Source organism: Lutjanus erythropterus, chromosome 14 (genome assembly GCF_056507025.1).
Source record: "Lutjanus erythropterus isolate fLutEry1 chromosome 14, fLutEry1.hap2, whole genome shotgun sequence".
Lineage (NCBI taxonomy): Eukaryota > Metazoa > Chordata > Actinopteri > Lutjaniformes > Lutjanidae > Lutjanus > Lutjanus erythropterus.
Window position 1 is genome coordinate 23,275,980 of NC_139330.1, and position 17,150 is coordinate 23,293,129.

A 17,150-nucleotide genomic window follows, 5' to 3' on the forward strand; every position below is an offset into this window, starting at 1 on the left:
CGTGAAGACTTTGTAAACAGGCACTGAACATTTTGAAGTGTGACTGATGTGGACTACAAGCAACCATATCAGACACAACTGAAATTGTAACGTCGTCACAAAAAAAATGCTGTTCACTATGTTTTATTTGTTTTGTGTTAAATTATTTTAACAGGAGGCTTTTTTGAGTCATTGTTTTTTTTTTTTTTTTTGTTTTATCTCAAAAGACAAAAATTGTTGTTCATCAGCCTTTTACTTCATATGAATTACCATCACGTCAACTGCGTGTTCAGTTGTGGTATGTTTTGATCTATGGTTCAGTCTCTGTCTTTGTTTACACGACAACATCTTGCATTAAGAGAAAACTCCAATCTATGGTAACTGCCCTTGAATATCTGTAATTTAAATAGTGCTGCTAGAGAAAGAAATCTAAATGTAACAACTTACAATAAATACTTAATAGATTTTTGCCAAGTGTCACTGTGTCTTTCTTTGACATTTCCTCAACACTTTTATGAGCCAAAAAGACTTTTAGGTTGTGAAAAGGTAGCGGTATGACTCCAGGAAGGCTAATGTCTGTCTGTCGATCTTTCTATGCCACCTATTCTGTCCAGACTGAAACATCAAAACTCATTCATGGTTTCGTGGACATGATGTCAACTACTGACTTTTGTGATCCTCTGACTTTTCCATGAGGTTGACATTTGAGGGCTTTTAGTGAAATGTCTCTGTAAATGTTGGACATTGAATTTGGTCCAGGCACTAATGTTCCCTTCAGGTCAAATGTAACAACCTTAGGTCTGAATTACACCTGCAAAACTAAACTAAACTTTCCCATCAGCCACACCTGTACTACCATGTTAAACTAAGAACACATTAGTAAATGGTGTTTCAAAGCTTTTACCACATCATTAAATTCTTGGCAGTAATGCTTAACACTGTATTTATTCAATTTAAACAAGCTGAGTCTCCAAATACTAATACTGAATCTCCATGATGTGTAAGTTTTCAGACATGAATTGTATTCTGTCAGCTAAAACCTGGGCCTAATTGTAAAGTCCAAAGTTGATCTGGATATCAAGTTCCTCCAAAATATTTTTTATTTTTTTTAAGTTCCACTGAGCCACTGAGTAAAACTGTTTATCACAAGTGTTAATTGTCAAGGAGTAGTTTTCAAAAGTGTTTCTTTTGCCTCGGGGTAATGTGTTCAGAGGAGGTGAGGAGCTCGGGATGCTGACTGGAGGACAAAAGGTCTCAGAGATCACATCACATGCCGTCCCAAACAAAATAAATCTGGAAAGTTCCTAGAAAGCAGAAGCATATACAGCATTGTTTGCCAGAGACTGCATTGGAGGGTGTGTGCTTTGTATCATTTGAAATGATATAGGATGATTTAAAGTGAGACGTTCAAATCTAAAACCTTCCAAAGGATGATTTTTACCGAGTGGGTAAAACCACACTTCTTCTATAGTGTCTTAATGAACAGAAAATGGTCAAGAAATTTAACAAGGCCAACATAAGTATTGAACTATGAACCTCTCATCATAACACACACGTTTAAATTAAACCTCTTAACTATGTGTGACAGGACCAGTGGTAGAAAGAGGCAGCGTCATTTAAAAACGTCTTTATTTCATCAACCGGATCTGAGATCATGTTTTCAGACTTGTTTACATTCAGACAGACTGGGTGAGACCACATGCTGAGGACAGGAGACGAGGCAGGTTGGTGTGCATGGGTGCTCTCTCAGACAATCGTCTGCATGGACGTGTTTATGTGTAACTTTTCATACAGTCCTCTCTGTATATGGGCATGTGTGTTGGGCACTCTCATCTGTGTGTGTGTGTGTGTGTGTGTGTGTGTGTGTGTGTGTGTGTCTGCGTTCTCTCTCTCTCAGACAGTCTTTTGATCTGACGCCTCCGGAGCTGTTGAGGCAGATGCTGAGTCCTCCTGGGTCTTGTCTAATCCCTGGCTGCAGCCTCGGTCACCTGACTGCACGCCGTCTTTCACTGTGATGGCAGCGTTGGAATAGGACGCGTCTATACTCTCATGTGGTTCTGACGTCCACTGAGGAAAAAACACCGGAAGACAGAGGAGGCACATTAGAGAAATATTCCTGGTTAAAACTTAAACTTCAAATTTTCAGACAATGTAATAAGTGAGATACAGGTGCCATGTGACCTGTCTGAAATAGACAAGACTTTTAAATTTGAAGCCCCACCAGTGGCCCCTGGAGGCAAACATTAATTGCACTTCAACGTTACAAGTTTTGGATGGATTCAAAGAGCATTTTACCATTATAGGGTTAGAAATGTACATTTCATCTGGAGGTTTTACCCCCTCTGTCAGTTTGATTATGAGCCACAGTGATGTCGTGTGCAACACTGATATTTTGGTAGCATAAGAGGTTTGTGTTCTTTAACTGGAGAGCAAGACAGTTAGCTTAGCTTACCCTAAAGGCTAAACATGGAGGGAAACCTATGTGCATACAACATATAAAGATTTTAAACTATTATTTAATTTAGTTGTATAACATGGAGGTATATGAATATAGGCATATACCCACTGTATGTGAATATGAACGGGCATACAAACTATGATTTGCATCATTTTCATTGGTCATACATCTTTTTAAATTTTATTTTTATTGTGCTTTATGTATCATATATGTAAGCGAGTCAAAAAATAAGTCAAAGTGATGTCCACTTATCAATGATATGTACAGACAATATTAAGTTTGAAAAAAGTGTAGGGAAACCACCAGTCTAGCTGTCCCCTTAAGTAAAGAGAAAATGCCTCAAAAACCACTAAACTGAACAATGAAATATTGAGTGTTGCACTAAGTCAAAAAGTTGTGTTGGTAATGAAAAAAAAATAAACATCAAGTGCTCTTCAATGATAAGGCCAGTAATTATATGAAATTAAAACAAACAACGTCTGTCCAGTTTGCTGATAATGCAAGTGCAACGTAATAGTTATAGTAACATATATCAATGTTACTGAAGAGGAACGTTTATCGCCACTAGTTTATCCTTAATTTCCAGTCTAATGTGATTGTATTCCTATTTTTATATCTTTTCCTCTTTAGTTGACATGGGTGTTTTGTTTTTGTTGATTGACTCATATTCTTTTATTTTTTAATCATGCAAACAAAGTGCCCAACACTCACGGGTTTACAAGACACCAAAAACTACAGCTGCTCAAACAGTTTCCTTTCAGTACAAAATTACATCTTACAGCTCAGCCTCAGAATATTTTGCCCTCTTGCTCAAGCTTGACAAATAACATTTGCTACAAAAAAGGTTTTCGTTCTCTTTCTTTGCCAAAAGAAATCAACATACATAAATACAGGGCATTTTAGTAAACAGCACATCTCTTATGTCCTTGTAGGCAGGAGAGCAAAATAAAAAATAAATCTCAATCTCAATTTCACCAAGCTCACTTCGCTGAAGTGGCATTAAACTGGCAGGTCTCTAGGGCTCATGGGAATGTTCCTGAATGTTAACTGTGCACATGGAGAACTTTGTTTTTTATTTAAGTTGTACTTCACATACGGTTCTACATGATTTTTTTTTATACCACAGATCAACAGACCATTTGTCTCTATAAATGAGAAACATTTTACTCCATTTATCACCTGTCAAATAACAAGCAACTTGTTCTGGAAAATAAATGACAAATCATTCAAACGGAAAGATGATTTCATCTCATTAGTGCAGGGATGATAATGTGAAGTGTGCCACTCATTTTCTGTATTTGCAGACCAAAATAAATTCTAAATTCTAGAATTATAATCAGTATCACTGCAGTACAGTAATAAGTTTACAATTTGTTTGTTTCTGTCATGTGCGCTGCAGAACTAAAACATCATGTGACCAGGTCAAATGACCACTTGATGAGTTTTTTTTTTCATGTAACAGCTTGCTGTTTCTGCCCCGAAGAAGCCTGAGCTGAAACGCGTTGGCGTATCCATGAATTTATAAAGCATTTTTTACATTCATCATCAGAGCGCCAACTATTACTTTGCACTTTAATTATCAGTTAGTCATTGTTTGTTTAATTTTCATCAAATCTGCCTACTAGTTCCTCTAAAGTTCACTAATTAAGACGTCATATCTTGTTTGTTCTGTATAAACATTGACCAACTAGTTGTGGTTTTAGACGATTTTGTGCCAGACTATTTCTTGGCATGGAGCAGGTAGTGGCATCAATCTAACCCTCACCAAGAAAGCAATTACACATATTTCCCAGGATGTTGAACTGTTCCTTTAATGGATAAAAGGATTAGGAGGAGTCTTGCTTTTTATCTTTTTAACTGATCAAAATCAAGCTATTAGCTCAGCACTGTGTATAAAGAAACTTTTTATGTCGACCTGTTGATTTGTTTCATACCTGTGTGGCCCTGCTGCTGGACCTGTGTGACGGCCCCATGGCGATGTTGACGCTGGACGAGGACTGTGTATCGGTGGTGTTCCCCCCTTCAGCGGCGGACAGCCCAGAGATAACCAGACCACTGGAGAAACTACGCTTCCCAAACAGCAGGCTGAGAGTGGACGAAGATGAGGACACCTGGACGAAGACACCACAGAGGAAGACAAATACATCCTTTGCATACAGTTCTGTATGGTTGGGACTAAGATGGTGCATGGAAGCACAAAACATGCACAAACAATTATCAGAGACAGTGTCTAAGAATAACTTGTTGTCAATAATACACTATAATAGCACACTATAATCACAAGCTGTGGCCACCAGATGTGAAATGGTTTCTTGGATGAGTTGTTGTGATAATGACAAAGATGAAACCCTGAACCTCAACTTAAACTATGCAGCGATAAAAACACTGAATCGCTAAACATTTGCACAATCAAAATGCAGCGTTATTCATGGGTTTTACTGCTGAACATGGTGCTATTTTAACACACAAGACTGTAATGGCAACTGTGGCACATAAGTACATAAATCTTTTCAACTAAGGGACTTTTTATAAGTTCCTCTTAAAAGCTGAGGCAGTTTTCTGCTTTTCACTCCCTTTATGTTTCCCTTTATTATTATGCTTATGAAATAGGCACTACATGTCTCGGATGGGCCGTCTATTTATAGTTGTTTTGAGCAAAGATCTGATATGGAGCTGTATATGTTTTTGATATTTAAGTATAAGATGTTTTAAGTAAAATACATCAAATTATTAAGTCTGGTGTTCACTAAATCTGACTTTAATTTGAATAAGTTGCATGCAGTGTTTTCATTTTATGTGAATATGAACATTTCTATGTGGTTCCTGTTGTGTATTTGATTTTAGTCTCAGATCATTTATAACATGCTTTGTTTAGTTTTAAGTAACTATCACAACCTTGGTGTGTTGCCCAATAGAAAGTGTGTATGTAACAGAAGAGTACTGAGTTGGTACCTGGCTGGAGCGCTGCTGATGCTGCGCTGCCTGGAGCTGAGAGCTGATCCCACCGGCTCCTGAGAGACGAGGGACCTGAGGATGGACAAAGATTTTCTTATTTTTGTATTCTTTTAGTAAATAAAGCAGGCACACCAGAGTGAAGATGGCTAAACGTGTGTATGTGTGTGTGTGTTTGTGTTTACCTGGGAGAATATAGAGGCTATGGACGTGTTAAAGGACAGCTGACTGTTGGACAGGCGCTGGACGAGCCCATGGGTGGAGCCTGAGTCCAGGATGGGCCCTGACTGGCTGCTGACGGGGGGGCGCTGACTCTGAGGCTGAACTGAGCGACTGCGGTACTCTCTCCTGGCTGCAGAAATACACAAGAACACGCCCAGAAATACACACGTTTATAATACAATATAAAAATAAAAACCATACAGAATAAATCACATGATTAAATATATTTTATTCATGCTGAGGCTGATTAACCAGTACTAAAATATGATATAACTACATGAAATCAGACATATCAGCATATTCATAGCATATTCAACCAAAATGAGAATTGTTGTGTTTTCAGTATCAGAAAATGAGCTGGTTTCACATTTTTGCTGAGATTTTCCACAAGGATAGTGCTAGAGTGTGTGTGTGTGTGTGTGTGTACCTGCGTTGTGGTGTCTGTGGCTGTGTGTCGTCCGGGCTCTTTGCTGGTAGAGGCTCAGGCTGTTGGATGTGACGGAGGACGGCCGGTTGTGGCTCAGTGAGGACGAACCACCAGCACCGCAGTCCATGTCCTCCATGTTCACACCACTGTTACAGCTGGTCAGGTTGTCCTTACGCACCCTGCACAACACACACACACACAGCTCTGATTTATTTATTCATGTTTGCATCAGTGCAAGGGACACAAGCTGGCAAAGGGCCATCAAAAATTTAGCAAGGCCCGACTCTTCCAGCTGGTTAAACACACACACACATAAACTCACACTCACAGAGGGAGAGATGTTACGTAACTGTGCGAGCATATGTGACACACACTCGTGCAGTCTCCCTCTTAAATTAGTTAAGTGTGTTCTGGCTGACAAGACACGACCAATCTCCCCGCTCTGCAGCTACTTAGTGAAATTAAGACAACACCTTCAAGTCAAGGCCGATGAAACAGGATTAACAACCTAATCTAATCTGAAAGGAAAACTCAGCCTCCTAAAAAGCTTAGAGAGACACAAACACACAAACGCACACACATATACACACATACAAACCATTAGCTGACCAGCAGAGGTTAATGCACAGCCTATACATTAAGCTATGCTGATGGTAATGTATGAAAGATGGATTGGGAAAGAAAAAGAGAGGATAGAGGGAGAGGGGAAGAGAGAAAATGCTTCCTCTCAAGTGTGCACTCCCGCTGTCCCCGTACATGTATTTAAGACCACATTAAGTTGGCGGGGGAAGTCTGCACCAACTTCCACTAAGTCAATATCTGTAAATCCACTGAGAAGCACTCACTCAGCAGGCAGCCGGAGCATTACACTGCAGTCTGCACATTATCCACAGTGATTTACATCAAATACAACCAGCTGAAGAAGTCAACACTGTGAAGCTACCCTCATCTCATGTGTCATCATCACACTTTTTGCCTCGTAATCATCTTCTTAACTATAATGTTGCTCTTTCACAGCTCAAAAAACACACATAAAAGTTTTTTTTTCAGCCCAGCAAACCACTGTGGATGTGATGGACATGTAAGTATTGATGCTGCAGGTAATCAACTTTGGAGCAACCTTGTGACTCCAAATTTAACAATATTTTGTCTACCCTGATACGTCTACATCTATGGCCTCATTACAGAATACAATCCTAACTGCTTGTCTTATCTTATATCTAAGCTCTCCCAGTTTACTGTGTTTACCATTGTCTTATTATATTGTCTTATACTTCCCACATTGTGGCTGATTAATTGGTTTTTAATATTGTTAATTGTCCTGTTTTGTGCTACTGTCTTGTTTGTAAGCCATGTTGTTTGTGGTAAAGTCAAACACAATTTCCCACATTGTGGACAATAAAGTTTTACTTAACTTATCTTCCTATTACAGAAGCAATTCCTAAACTCATGGCTGTGTCCTGTCCGATCTCAGACTTTGCATATTATCTTAACTTAGTAAATCCTCTTTTGAGCTGTAAACTTGATTCTTCAATCTGTCACAACTCAAGTTTTTAGGCTGTTTTTTGTTTCATTTATTCATGTTGTGTTACCTGTTTTTCTTTGAATCTCACATCCCCTCTCATTTCAGATCATTTTACTTCCTGCCCCTGTGTTTTCCGTCCTTTTCTGATGACTTCACCTGTGTCTGATTGTCTGTCCCGCCCTGATTAGCTTCACTTGTGTCTTGTTATCCTTCTGTGTACCAAACTCACTTTTTGACCAGTAAAGACTGTGTAATTTTACCTCAACTGTCTCTAGGGTCTTGTGTTTGAGTCCACTTTCACCTGGTTCACCAGTTGTATCACAATCAACACTCATCTTGTCATGCCTGTATCTGCGTTTAGACATTGCACAAGACTGTCCGTAACCATGACAACGGCTATCAGGTCTTGAGTCACTTGTCACTAGCTAGATACCTTGCTGTAATGGACAAGATGGGTGTTCGAATATAGCTTCGATACGCCAGAGGCACTATTTTTGTCTTTGGAGGAGAAGAAACTTTAACATTTTGGAGAGTTTTCTTCCCAGTTACTGGTCCAGAATAAAGATTAGAAACAAATCTGTCAAATTCAAAATTAATCATCTTGACAGTTGATATATATCCATTAAGACACGGTCTGGGAAATCTGAAGAATCATCTTTCAGTTGTAATACTTCAGTGTTCGAGTTGTTTCCCATCTTCATTGCCATTGCCAGGGTCTACGCCATCCAAACTTAAGATTCCTAACTTAAAAAATTCTTCAATTGGGATAGCTCAATTCCTTTCTAAAGATAAAACGCAATTTTTTCCAAAATGCACCCCTGATCCCGAGCAGTAACCTTCAGCAGAAATTGATTACATATGGCTTCTGAGGCTGGATCACTGTTAGAAGTTTTTACTGCAAGTGTCTGCTCAGAATACTGACAAATAAATTAAGCTGAGTCTCTTATCCATCTCACTCAAGGACCCACAGACACTGATTCTTATTCCACTCCACCATGAAATTCAGTCACAGTATCATCTTTTTAACTACCAGACTGAGCTAAATAAAAAATGATCGGAGAGTCTTTTGTGTCTTTAGCATGTGAAGAATGTTAATTGAGAAGCTCAGTCACAGTGGAAGTAATCGAAGTTTTTAAATAACTGACCGTAACCATTTAGAGCAGAGCCAGGAGCGAATGACATCCAGGCTTAAAGCTCCTCCTCCAATGCTGCGCAGTGTACGGTGTGTTCCTGCGTATGATGTTGTTAGAGGTGACACATACCTAGAAAATGATAAAACAAACGGCAAAACTGTTAAGATGAGGAAGTTAAATTTGTCAGTCAGAACAGGAAGTAGAAGATTTTTTTGAATCATCAATGCAAACTTAAAATTCAGTCCTAACACTTTAATGCCATGTTCTACACAATGTAGTGGTGCAGCTGTGAAAGACACGTACATGGGGTAGCCCAGCGGCTGGTCGCAGGACGAGTTGACCATGTTCCTCAGCGCTTGCTTTGAGTTCTGGATGCTGCCACGTTCTGGGTTTCGGTTCCGTAAAAACACCAATTCCTGCTGCTGGCCGGCCCACAGTCCTCGCACGCACTCCTTATTGATCTGCAGACAGAGGAGATCAGATTACGCAGGAGTTCACAGTTAAACAAGAGGGAAGAAAAAGGAATTCCTGAAGAACATGACAGTGACATTATAGACAGCATGGCTGGAATATGAGGATGACAGCATGTATGAAATCCCTATTTTCTAATAAAGTTAAAGGGAAATGGTAAAGGTCAGATATGAAATTGAAGAGGTAATATATTGGCTTCATCCATGAGACTGGATATTTTAACTTTAATATCATCCATCCATCACAAGTGAAACTTAATGTAGCGAAGGATTATCAGGAAATGAGTGCACTTAAAGAAACTGCAGAGTCAAAAAGATTGATTAAAAACCCCATTAAAACCCACACAGATTGTGCACTGGGCTGATAAAAACCTTACTTAAAGGAACCCTTTGACATTTTGGGAAATAAGTGTGTTTGTTCTCTTGCTGAGACTCGACTGAGAAGATGGATATCATGCTGATATTTGTTGGAAAATATGAAGGTACAACTAGCAGGCGGTTAGCATGGTTCAGCATAAAGACTGGGAAAAGAGGGAAGCAGCTAGTCTGGCTCTAACCAAATGTATAAAAAAAACTTGCAATTAATTAACACATTACACCATGTCTATTTAATATGTATGAAAAGCAGTAAGTAAAATGACACATTATGGTGTGGTGGGATAATGGCTTGACTGAGCCAGGCTAGCTGTTTCCAGTTTTTATGCTAAGCTAAGCAAATTACTTCCTGTCTACAGTTGCATATCTAAAGGACAAAAAAATGACATTTTTTGAAATACATTAATTTCTTCTCTTACTGAGACTAAGATGAAAAGATGTATAGCACAGTATAAATATGAAGCTACAGCTAGCATGTGGTTAGCTTAGCATAAAGACTAGAAATGGGGAAACACCCAACCTGGCCTATTTCTGTCCAACAAGCTCACAAATTAACATGTTACATCTCATATGATGTCATATCTCATGTGTTTAAAGTTCTGGTAGGCAGATTTTATTCATTTGGACAGCGCCAGGCTAACTGTTACCAGTCTTTGTGCTAAGATAAGTTAGCTAGCTGCTGCCAGTACCTTCATATCTAGTGAGAAACATGAGAGTGGCATGGATCTTCTCTTCTACGTCTTCACTAGAACACAATTAAGTGCATGTTGGACTATTCCTTTAACATCATCCTTTAATGCGTAACAGTTCAAACTGTAAGTGCTCAGAGTTGAGCACTTAACAGCAGAGTAACTGCAGAGTCAGAAATATTGATCTTTCTGGTCATTTACAATGGGCTGAAAAAACTTTTATTGTGAAATTCAAATTTGCAAGCCTGCACTTTTCAGGAGACATGCATGCATGCTAGGAAACCAAAAGATATTCACATTTAAGTTGCTGAAATCAGACACTTGACTTTTTCCTTAAAAAAATACTCACACTAATTAATTTATTATCAAAATAGTTGGCAAGTAATTTAATAATCAATCAGCTCTAAACTGCAGGAGCTTCTGAACAAAAAGGCACATTTGTGTGATTCTGACCTAAAACTTGCAACCTGAAAATTGAAATAATCCCACATACATAAACTCCAGGCTCTTTCCACCCTCAGCCCTCTCACCTTGATGACCTTGAAGCTAAGGTGGCGTTTGTACAGCATGATGATCTTATACTCGTCCGTGCCGTCATCGATCATGTGTCTCAGTGTGAGCAGCGTGTCGCGGCTCGACAGCACCGCCTTACGCCAGGCGGGGTCACTCTCGTGGCAGATGACCAGGCTGCTGCGGTAGTTAGTGATGGCTTCGTACAAGATGGACGCCTCCTCCGTCTCCTCCAGACAGGTGAAGTGATCCTGAAAGGGAAGGCATGATGGAGGACTGCAGGATCTGATTAGATTTTAGAAGAATGTCTGCTGCAGGGTTCAATAAAGTCTTGTCTGAAAACTACAATAATATTCTGTATCATAAATTATTTGTTGACTGTGCAGTATTTTCTCAATTTAATCTCAATTGGCAAAATAGTTCATAACTAAAATCATAAAATAAATGCAGTGGAGTAAAAAGTACAGTTTTTTAAAGTACTGAAATGCTGAAGCACAAGTACCTCAAAATTTTACTGTAGTAAATATAAGACTTAAATACTTATAAGTAACAGTACTCAGTTCCTTTTCGCCACTACTCCAGGATTAGAAACATTACGGTTTTTTTTCTTAAAAAGAATTACTTAAGCGTATTAATTGATTAGCAAAATAGTTGGCCATTAATTTAATAGTTAACAACTAATCAATTATTCTTTATGGCTCTATACATGAGTAACTGTACTTAGTTACTTTCAACCACTGCTCCAGGGATGACAAATGATATCTTGATAGAAATGTTAAATGAAGCACAAATGTCTATGTATTTACAGAAGAGCAGATTTAGTGAAAATTTTCTTTCAAACTGCTCTGAATTGTAGTCAAAAATGTGGATGTGTCTGAGCAGGAGAGGAAACATCAACACAAAGACAAAGACATGAGGACACAGCAGCAGACATTTAAAATCACATTAAACTCTACCTGATGCAGTTTGAGGCTCATCCTGACAGCAGGAGCCACCACCTTCTGCAGGAGGTCCAGGTCAGCAAAAACCCACTCGTCTTTGGTGGCGATGCGGAAGTCTCCTTTAAACAGGGTGTTGAAACCGTACAGAAATGATTCCAGACTTCGTGGTGGCAGTTTGTGGAGAAAAAGACAGAGACATAGAGAGACAAAGCATTTTTAAAATATAAATCACACAAAAACCAAAAGTCATGAGAGCAGAGACAGAAGTCTGTTTGAATGATGTGTGTTGTTAAAGATTTAGCTGCTATTGCCCCCTTCTGGTGTATCTGCCACACTGCAGGAAAAAAATATTCTGATTTATAAAAGTGTTTTACAGGTTTTTTGCAGCAACTTTGCAACCAGCACCAGGATAATTAAGTGTATTTTTTCATTTATATAAAACATGAAACAGATATGTTAACTATTTCTCAATTAATTCCTTTATGTAGAAAAACAAACTTAATGCTAGATCCCATATTACTGTAAGTTTAGATTAACAGTATTACAATTTTGGTGGCATATTGCTATTTTCTTTGTGTTTTTTAAGTTTTTATTAGGGTTTGTATTATTTTTAATTATTTGCATTGTATTAATCAGTTCATCAATGAATTCAAGTTTTTTTTTAATATGAAAATCGCAAATTTGTCTCAGAGGGCTTCACAATTTGTAGAATATCAAAATCAAAGTTGCTTTTGTTGTCTCCTGTAGAAAAAAAAAAGTTTAACATTGAAGGAATCGGTGCATTAAAATATAAATGTCAGAAAAGAAAACATACCCCACCCCATAAATAAATGAAAATGATCTAACTTTTGAAACAGGATACACAATAAATTGAATTTGAAATCAAAAGTAATAAAACACATTCTTGCTCAGTAAAATATACTCACAGCCTTACTGATGGTGACAAATGTAACCAAATTAAACTACATGTCATTGTATCACTGACATGACTGGCTTGAGCAAAGTTTACCTGTTGGACATGTTGTGTGAAGCTGTGCCCAGAGATCTCCTGCCCAGGACGGACAGAGCGTAACACAGAGTCACCAGAGGAGAGTCTTCATCACTGTCCACAGGCTGGACACAAAGACAAACACAAAGACGGGGCAAACATGAAGAGACTGGTGCATGGGATGAAGATAATAATGAATCCAGATTCTCCTTCAATACAACTGACAACAGAGAGAAATTTTAATTTTATGATTGATTAATCATTCAAGTCGTTTTTCATGTGAGATTCACTGGTTCCACCGTCCCAAATGTGATGTTTGCTGTTTTTTCATGCTTCTATGACAGTAAACTCAGTATTTTAGGTTTTGGACAACCAATGTGAGCACTCAATCTGGCCTCAGGGAAATTCTGATGAGCATTTTTTGAAAATGAAAATAATTCTCAGTTGCAGTCGTGATAAACAGGAGTGAAAATCATTTTCTCAAAGCCCTGACAACATCTAACTGAATAATCTTTAAGTGACGTACCGTCTCCATCTTCCCAGCACAGTACTGGATCCACTCCAGGTAGACGTTGCAGAAGCTGGCACGCGTCACCCCCTGCAGGCAGTGCACGTAGTCTTCATCGATCTTCACGCTGAAGACCTGAGGGTCGCGCTCGATGTGGTGCCACTTGGTGTAAGACTGCAGCGCCTCCTGGACGCTGGCGTCCTTCAGCCACGTGGACAGTTTGGGGGAGTGGATCAAGTAGTAGATGATACTCTGAGAGGAGAGGAAGAGGAAGAAAAAGTGAAATACTAAACACAAGCAAAGCGAGAGAGAGAGAAGGACATCTGGAGTCACTGTTGGCAAGCTGCTGTTTGTAATTATGATTAATATATGAAGCACTTCATCTGCCAATCAAACTCTTTAACCCTCCGAAAGGCAAATCTTTAAAAGCCTAAGAGAAGTGGATTATTGAATTTTGTGTCCATCACTAGAGAAAAGTGAATGAATATGTAAAAAGTTGATATATAATATAATAAAAAATCAGCTTAAATACACAGAAAAGAAGTAAAAGGGGTCGCGGCACATCACATGTAGTTTACTCGGCTGTTCTGACTTGTTTTGATTTTTGTCAATTTTTTAATTGCATCATTTTTGTCAAACAGCTCTATTAAGTCAAAATTTGCACAATTTTCTGTAAAATGCACATACAGTACATATACAGATGCACACAACTGAAAGGTACCTTCAGGTAGTAGGTGATGAGCAGCTTTCGGAGGTCGTACACTTGCAGCATGGTGGCGGCGTTGTTCTCACTGATGCTGTAACCCTCCAGCAGGTACTTGGTGGCCATCACCTCCCAGGCCAGCCAGCGCAGGTTGAAGGCTGCGTTGCACGACAGCATGTGGGGCAAGTGACCCGGCTCGCAGCAGCAGCACGCGTCATCTTCCTCCACGCCCTCGGTTATGGCCTCCACCTCTCGCTGCTGGCAATATGTACCTGAGAGATTGAAGGGGAGTTGTCGGTTTGTCGTTCATGCAAAAAGAAGGCCGGAAAGTAGGTGTGTGTGTGTCTGTACCTCTGAACTCCAGACCCCTCAGCTGGAAGGTGACCAACCCGTTGCCGATCTCGATGAGGTGGACCAGGGCATTGAGGTAGTCAGACGCCAGAATGAAACAGTCTCCGGCGCTGTAGTTGCCCCATCGGCCCAGCAGGAGGTCGCCACAGAGTGAATGCTGCAGTGAGCGGGTCAGATACTCGTAAAAGATGGAGTTCAGGTTGCTGTCATCACACCCTGTGAGAAACGGACAGCAGGAGAGGGTACAGTCAGACGGATGGACGGGTGTCAAGACAGGACAAAGACAAAGTTTAGCTGCTTCTTTCCCTAAATCACAAGACATTCATTTATACGTTTTGTGCTGAGTGTATATGAAAAAAATGATATTTTCACAATATCAATGAAGATATCAATAGAATAATATATACAAATTTATTCTTGAGCTTCACAAGTAATCTTTCATATGTGACTAAATGGGCCTTATGCAGAAAGCAATATAAATAGAAATTTACTCTTTTGTTTATATCCAGTTTGTTATTGTTTTGTTGGTACCCACTGATATCTAGGATTCACAGATGTTTTATTATTTTTGATCTTCTCTTCAGTGAGAAAAGTCAAGAGCACTCTTATCAAAATAAGAAAAAAAACATCTTGTTCTCACAGTCCACAAATTGCTTGTCTAAGGTAAGGAAACAGAAGTTAAAATTATTAATGTATTTCTAATTATTGATTTACAATCTAAGCATTTGCATTTATATATTTTATATATTTATATAAAAATAAGAAAATACTAAGTGTTTCCCCCATGTTAACAGAATATCTGGACCAGTTTTTATCTCTTTTTTTAATATCTTAAATTTTAGTATTTCAGGGTTTTTAGACTGTTGGCCAGACAAAAGCAAGTAATTTGAAGATTTATGCAGCTTAGAAACTGATATAATAATATATAAATAAAAGGTCATTAGACATGTAAAAACTATAACTAAATACCTTTATAAATAATACTGTTAAATACTTGAAATGAAAAATATCAGAAAGCATTTGTTTAATCTCCCAACTAATTGAGCAAACACATTTAAGCTGAATTTATTTAACTTTAAGTCATATTTTTAACTTCTTCATTAATTTACTTCAGTTACTGTGTGTCTTACTGCTGACACAGAATTTATAGCATCACAAATGTTTTGCCGTTGCTGGGTTGAATTCTCCTACTTTTTCTCTTAACAAAAAAGACAATGTTGCTGCTCGAGGCCCAAGAAGCGAACAGGACATTTCAAAAAGCTGCAGCCTTTAACTGATGTAAGTGCAGGTAGAAAGAACTCACCTGTCTCTTTGTCCACCTGGGACACCAGTCTGCTGTTAGAGTTGTCAATGCGCTTTGTGCTGCACCAGACAGGAGACAAAAAACAGTAAAAACCATATGCGGAGACAGTCAAATCAAAAGGTACAATTATGCTGTGGTGATAAAACTTCCCCAAGTGTCTGTCATAAATAAAAACTATACTTTTGAAAAAGATGAAAGTTAAGTGAAACACTATTGTGTACATACAAAGCTAACCTAAATAAAATTAAAAAATATATATACAGGAAACGTCTACATGACTGTGAGTCAATTGCTTTCACAAATTGTTTTTGTGTTTGTTTTATAATGCTTATTCTGAACTTGTTAAATCTTGTTTTTAATAATTTTAATAAAAAAAACAACTGAAAATAATACTTAAAATAATAAAAAATTAAACTAAAATTAAAGATTTCAACAAGCAAGATCACTATGGAAACTAAGTGAAACTAACTGAAAAACAAAACAAAAACTGATGAAAAATAAAAAACTGTAATAACTCTGCTGTTGATACAGACAGTATATTATCCTCTTGAAATCCTCTGTGGGCTGTAATACAACTTTAAAAACAAATGTAAAATAAATGAATGCCTCCACAGGCACTGACACACCCAAAACTAAATATTTTAAGACTAAACTATTCTGTCGTTGTCCATGTTAATTTTTTGTTGTCATGTCTTGGTGTTCGCATTGGCAACCTGCCGAACTGCTGCCTAAAAACACAGAGATCTGACTCCAGCACAGATTATCCTGCTTCAGCTGTAAAACAAAGAACACCGTCTAAATATATTCAAAGGCTGCTTCACGTCAAATCTCTGAGATTTGCACAACAAAGCTACAGGAGTATTTTTGGATTGCTTTCAGCGAGCTAAAGCAGAAAACAGTCTCTCACATCAATAAATCAGAGGGAACAGAGGGGGTCACGTCATGTGAGGAGGAGGAGGAGGAGGAGGAGGAGGAGGAGGAGGGTCTGTCTGATCTGTCTGCTCAAAAGGATACAATTCATTTCTCCTTCAAGAAATTAAAGAAAAATACACACAAATGTTGATTTTATTGTTACAACTCATTCATTATATAAAATAAGTCGTTGGTCCATTTCTCAGTACTTTCAGACTTTCTTACGGTGCCTGTCGCTCTCAGCCAATTCATTTCTATTGAAGCAGTAAATATTTTAAAAACAGGTCATAAATATGTGCTTTTAGGGTTTATAACAGGCTTTCCTGAGCACACATTTGGAGCACTAATGAGTATTTACAGCAGCAGGACGGTGTATGTGGATTGATTTTAAAATAAACTACAGTGCCCATGTTCACAGTAATGAAGGAACATGTGCAGCAGTGTTGCTCACTGGTGTATTTTAATAGTTTTTGGATAGCAATAGAGATCTATGGCACAGAATAATAAACTATATCAAGTCAGCTAACACTTGTTACACGGTCAAAAAAGAGAAGAAAAGTTGAGAAAAGTCAAGCTATCAAGTTTTTAAATAAACTAAACAAGGTTTTGCTCACTTCATCTTTTGTTGAGATCATTTACTTTTCTTCTTCAGCTAAACTTGAGTCTTTGATTTTTAGAAACCCCAAAAAACATGTATTTAAAAA

General features: G+C 38.3%; 1 protein-coding gene across 1 annotated transcript in view; it reads right to left on the reverse strand.

Moving 5' to 3' along the window:
• Positions 1-1,591: 1,591 nt before the first annotated feature.
• The window catches only part of pcnx2 (pecanex 2), a 40,687-nt gene continuing 25,128 nt past the window's right edge, over positions 1,592-17,150 (reverse strand). The window contains exons 27-40 of the mRNA XM_084735965.1: positions 15,535-15,593; positions 14,232-14,447; positions 13,899-14,152; positions 13,196-13,429; positions 12,691-12,794; positions 11,697-11,841; positions 10,761-10,991; positions 9,000-9,157; positions 8,709-8,825; positions 6,039-6,217; positions 5,575-5,741; positions 5,390-5,464; positions 4,372-4,548; positions 1,592-2,046 (exon numbers count right to left, since the gene is read on the reverse strand). Of these exons, the coding sequence (XP_084592091.1) occupies positions 1,873-2,046; positions 4,372-4,548; positions 5,390-5,464; positions 5,575-5,741; positions 6,039-6,217; positions 8,709-8,825; positions 9,000-9,157; positions 10,761-10,991; positions 11,697-11,841; positions 12,691-12,794; positions 13,196-13,429; positions 13,899-14,152; positions 14,232-14,447; positions 15,535-15,593 (2,290 nt within the window). The 3' untranslated portion in view covers positions 1,592-1,872. The remainder of the gene's footprint in view (positions 2,047-4,371; positions 4,549-5,389; positions 5,465-5,574; positions 5,742-6,038; positions 6,218-8,708; positions 8,826-8,999; positions 9,158-10,760; positions 10,992-11,696; positions 11,842-12,690; positions 12,795-13,195; positions 13,430-13,898; positions 14,153-14,231; positions 14,448-15,534; positions 15,594-17,150) is intronic.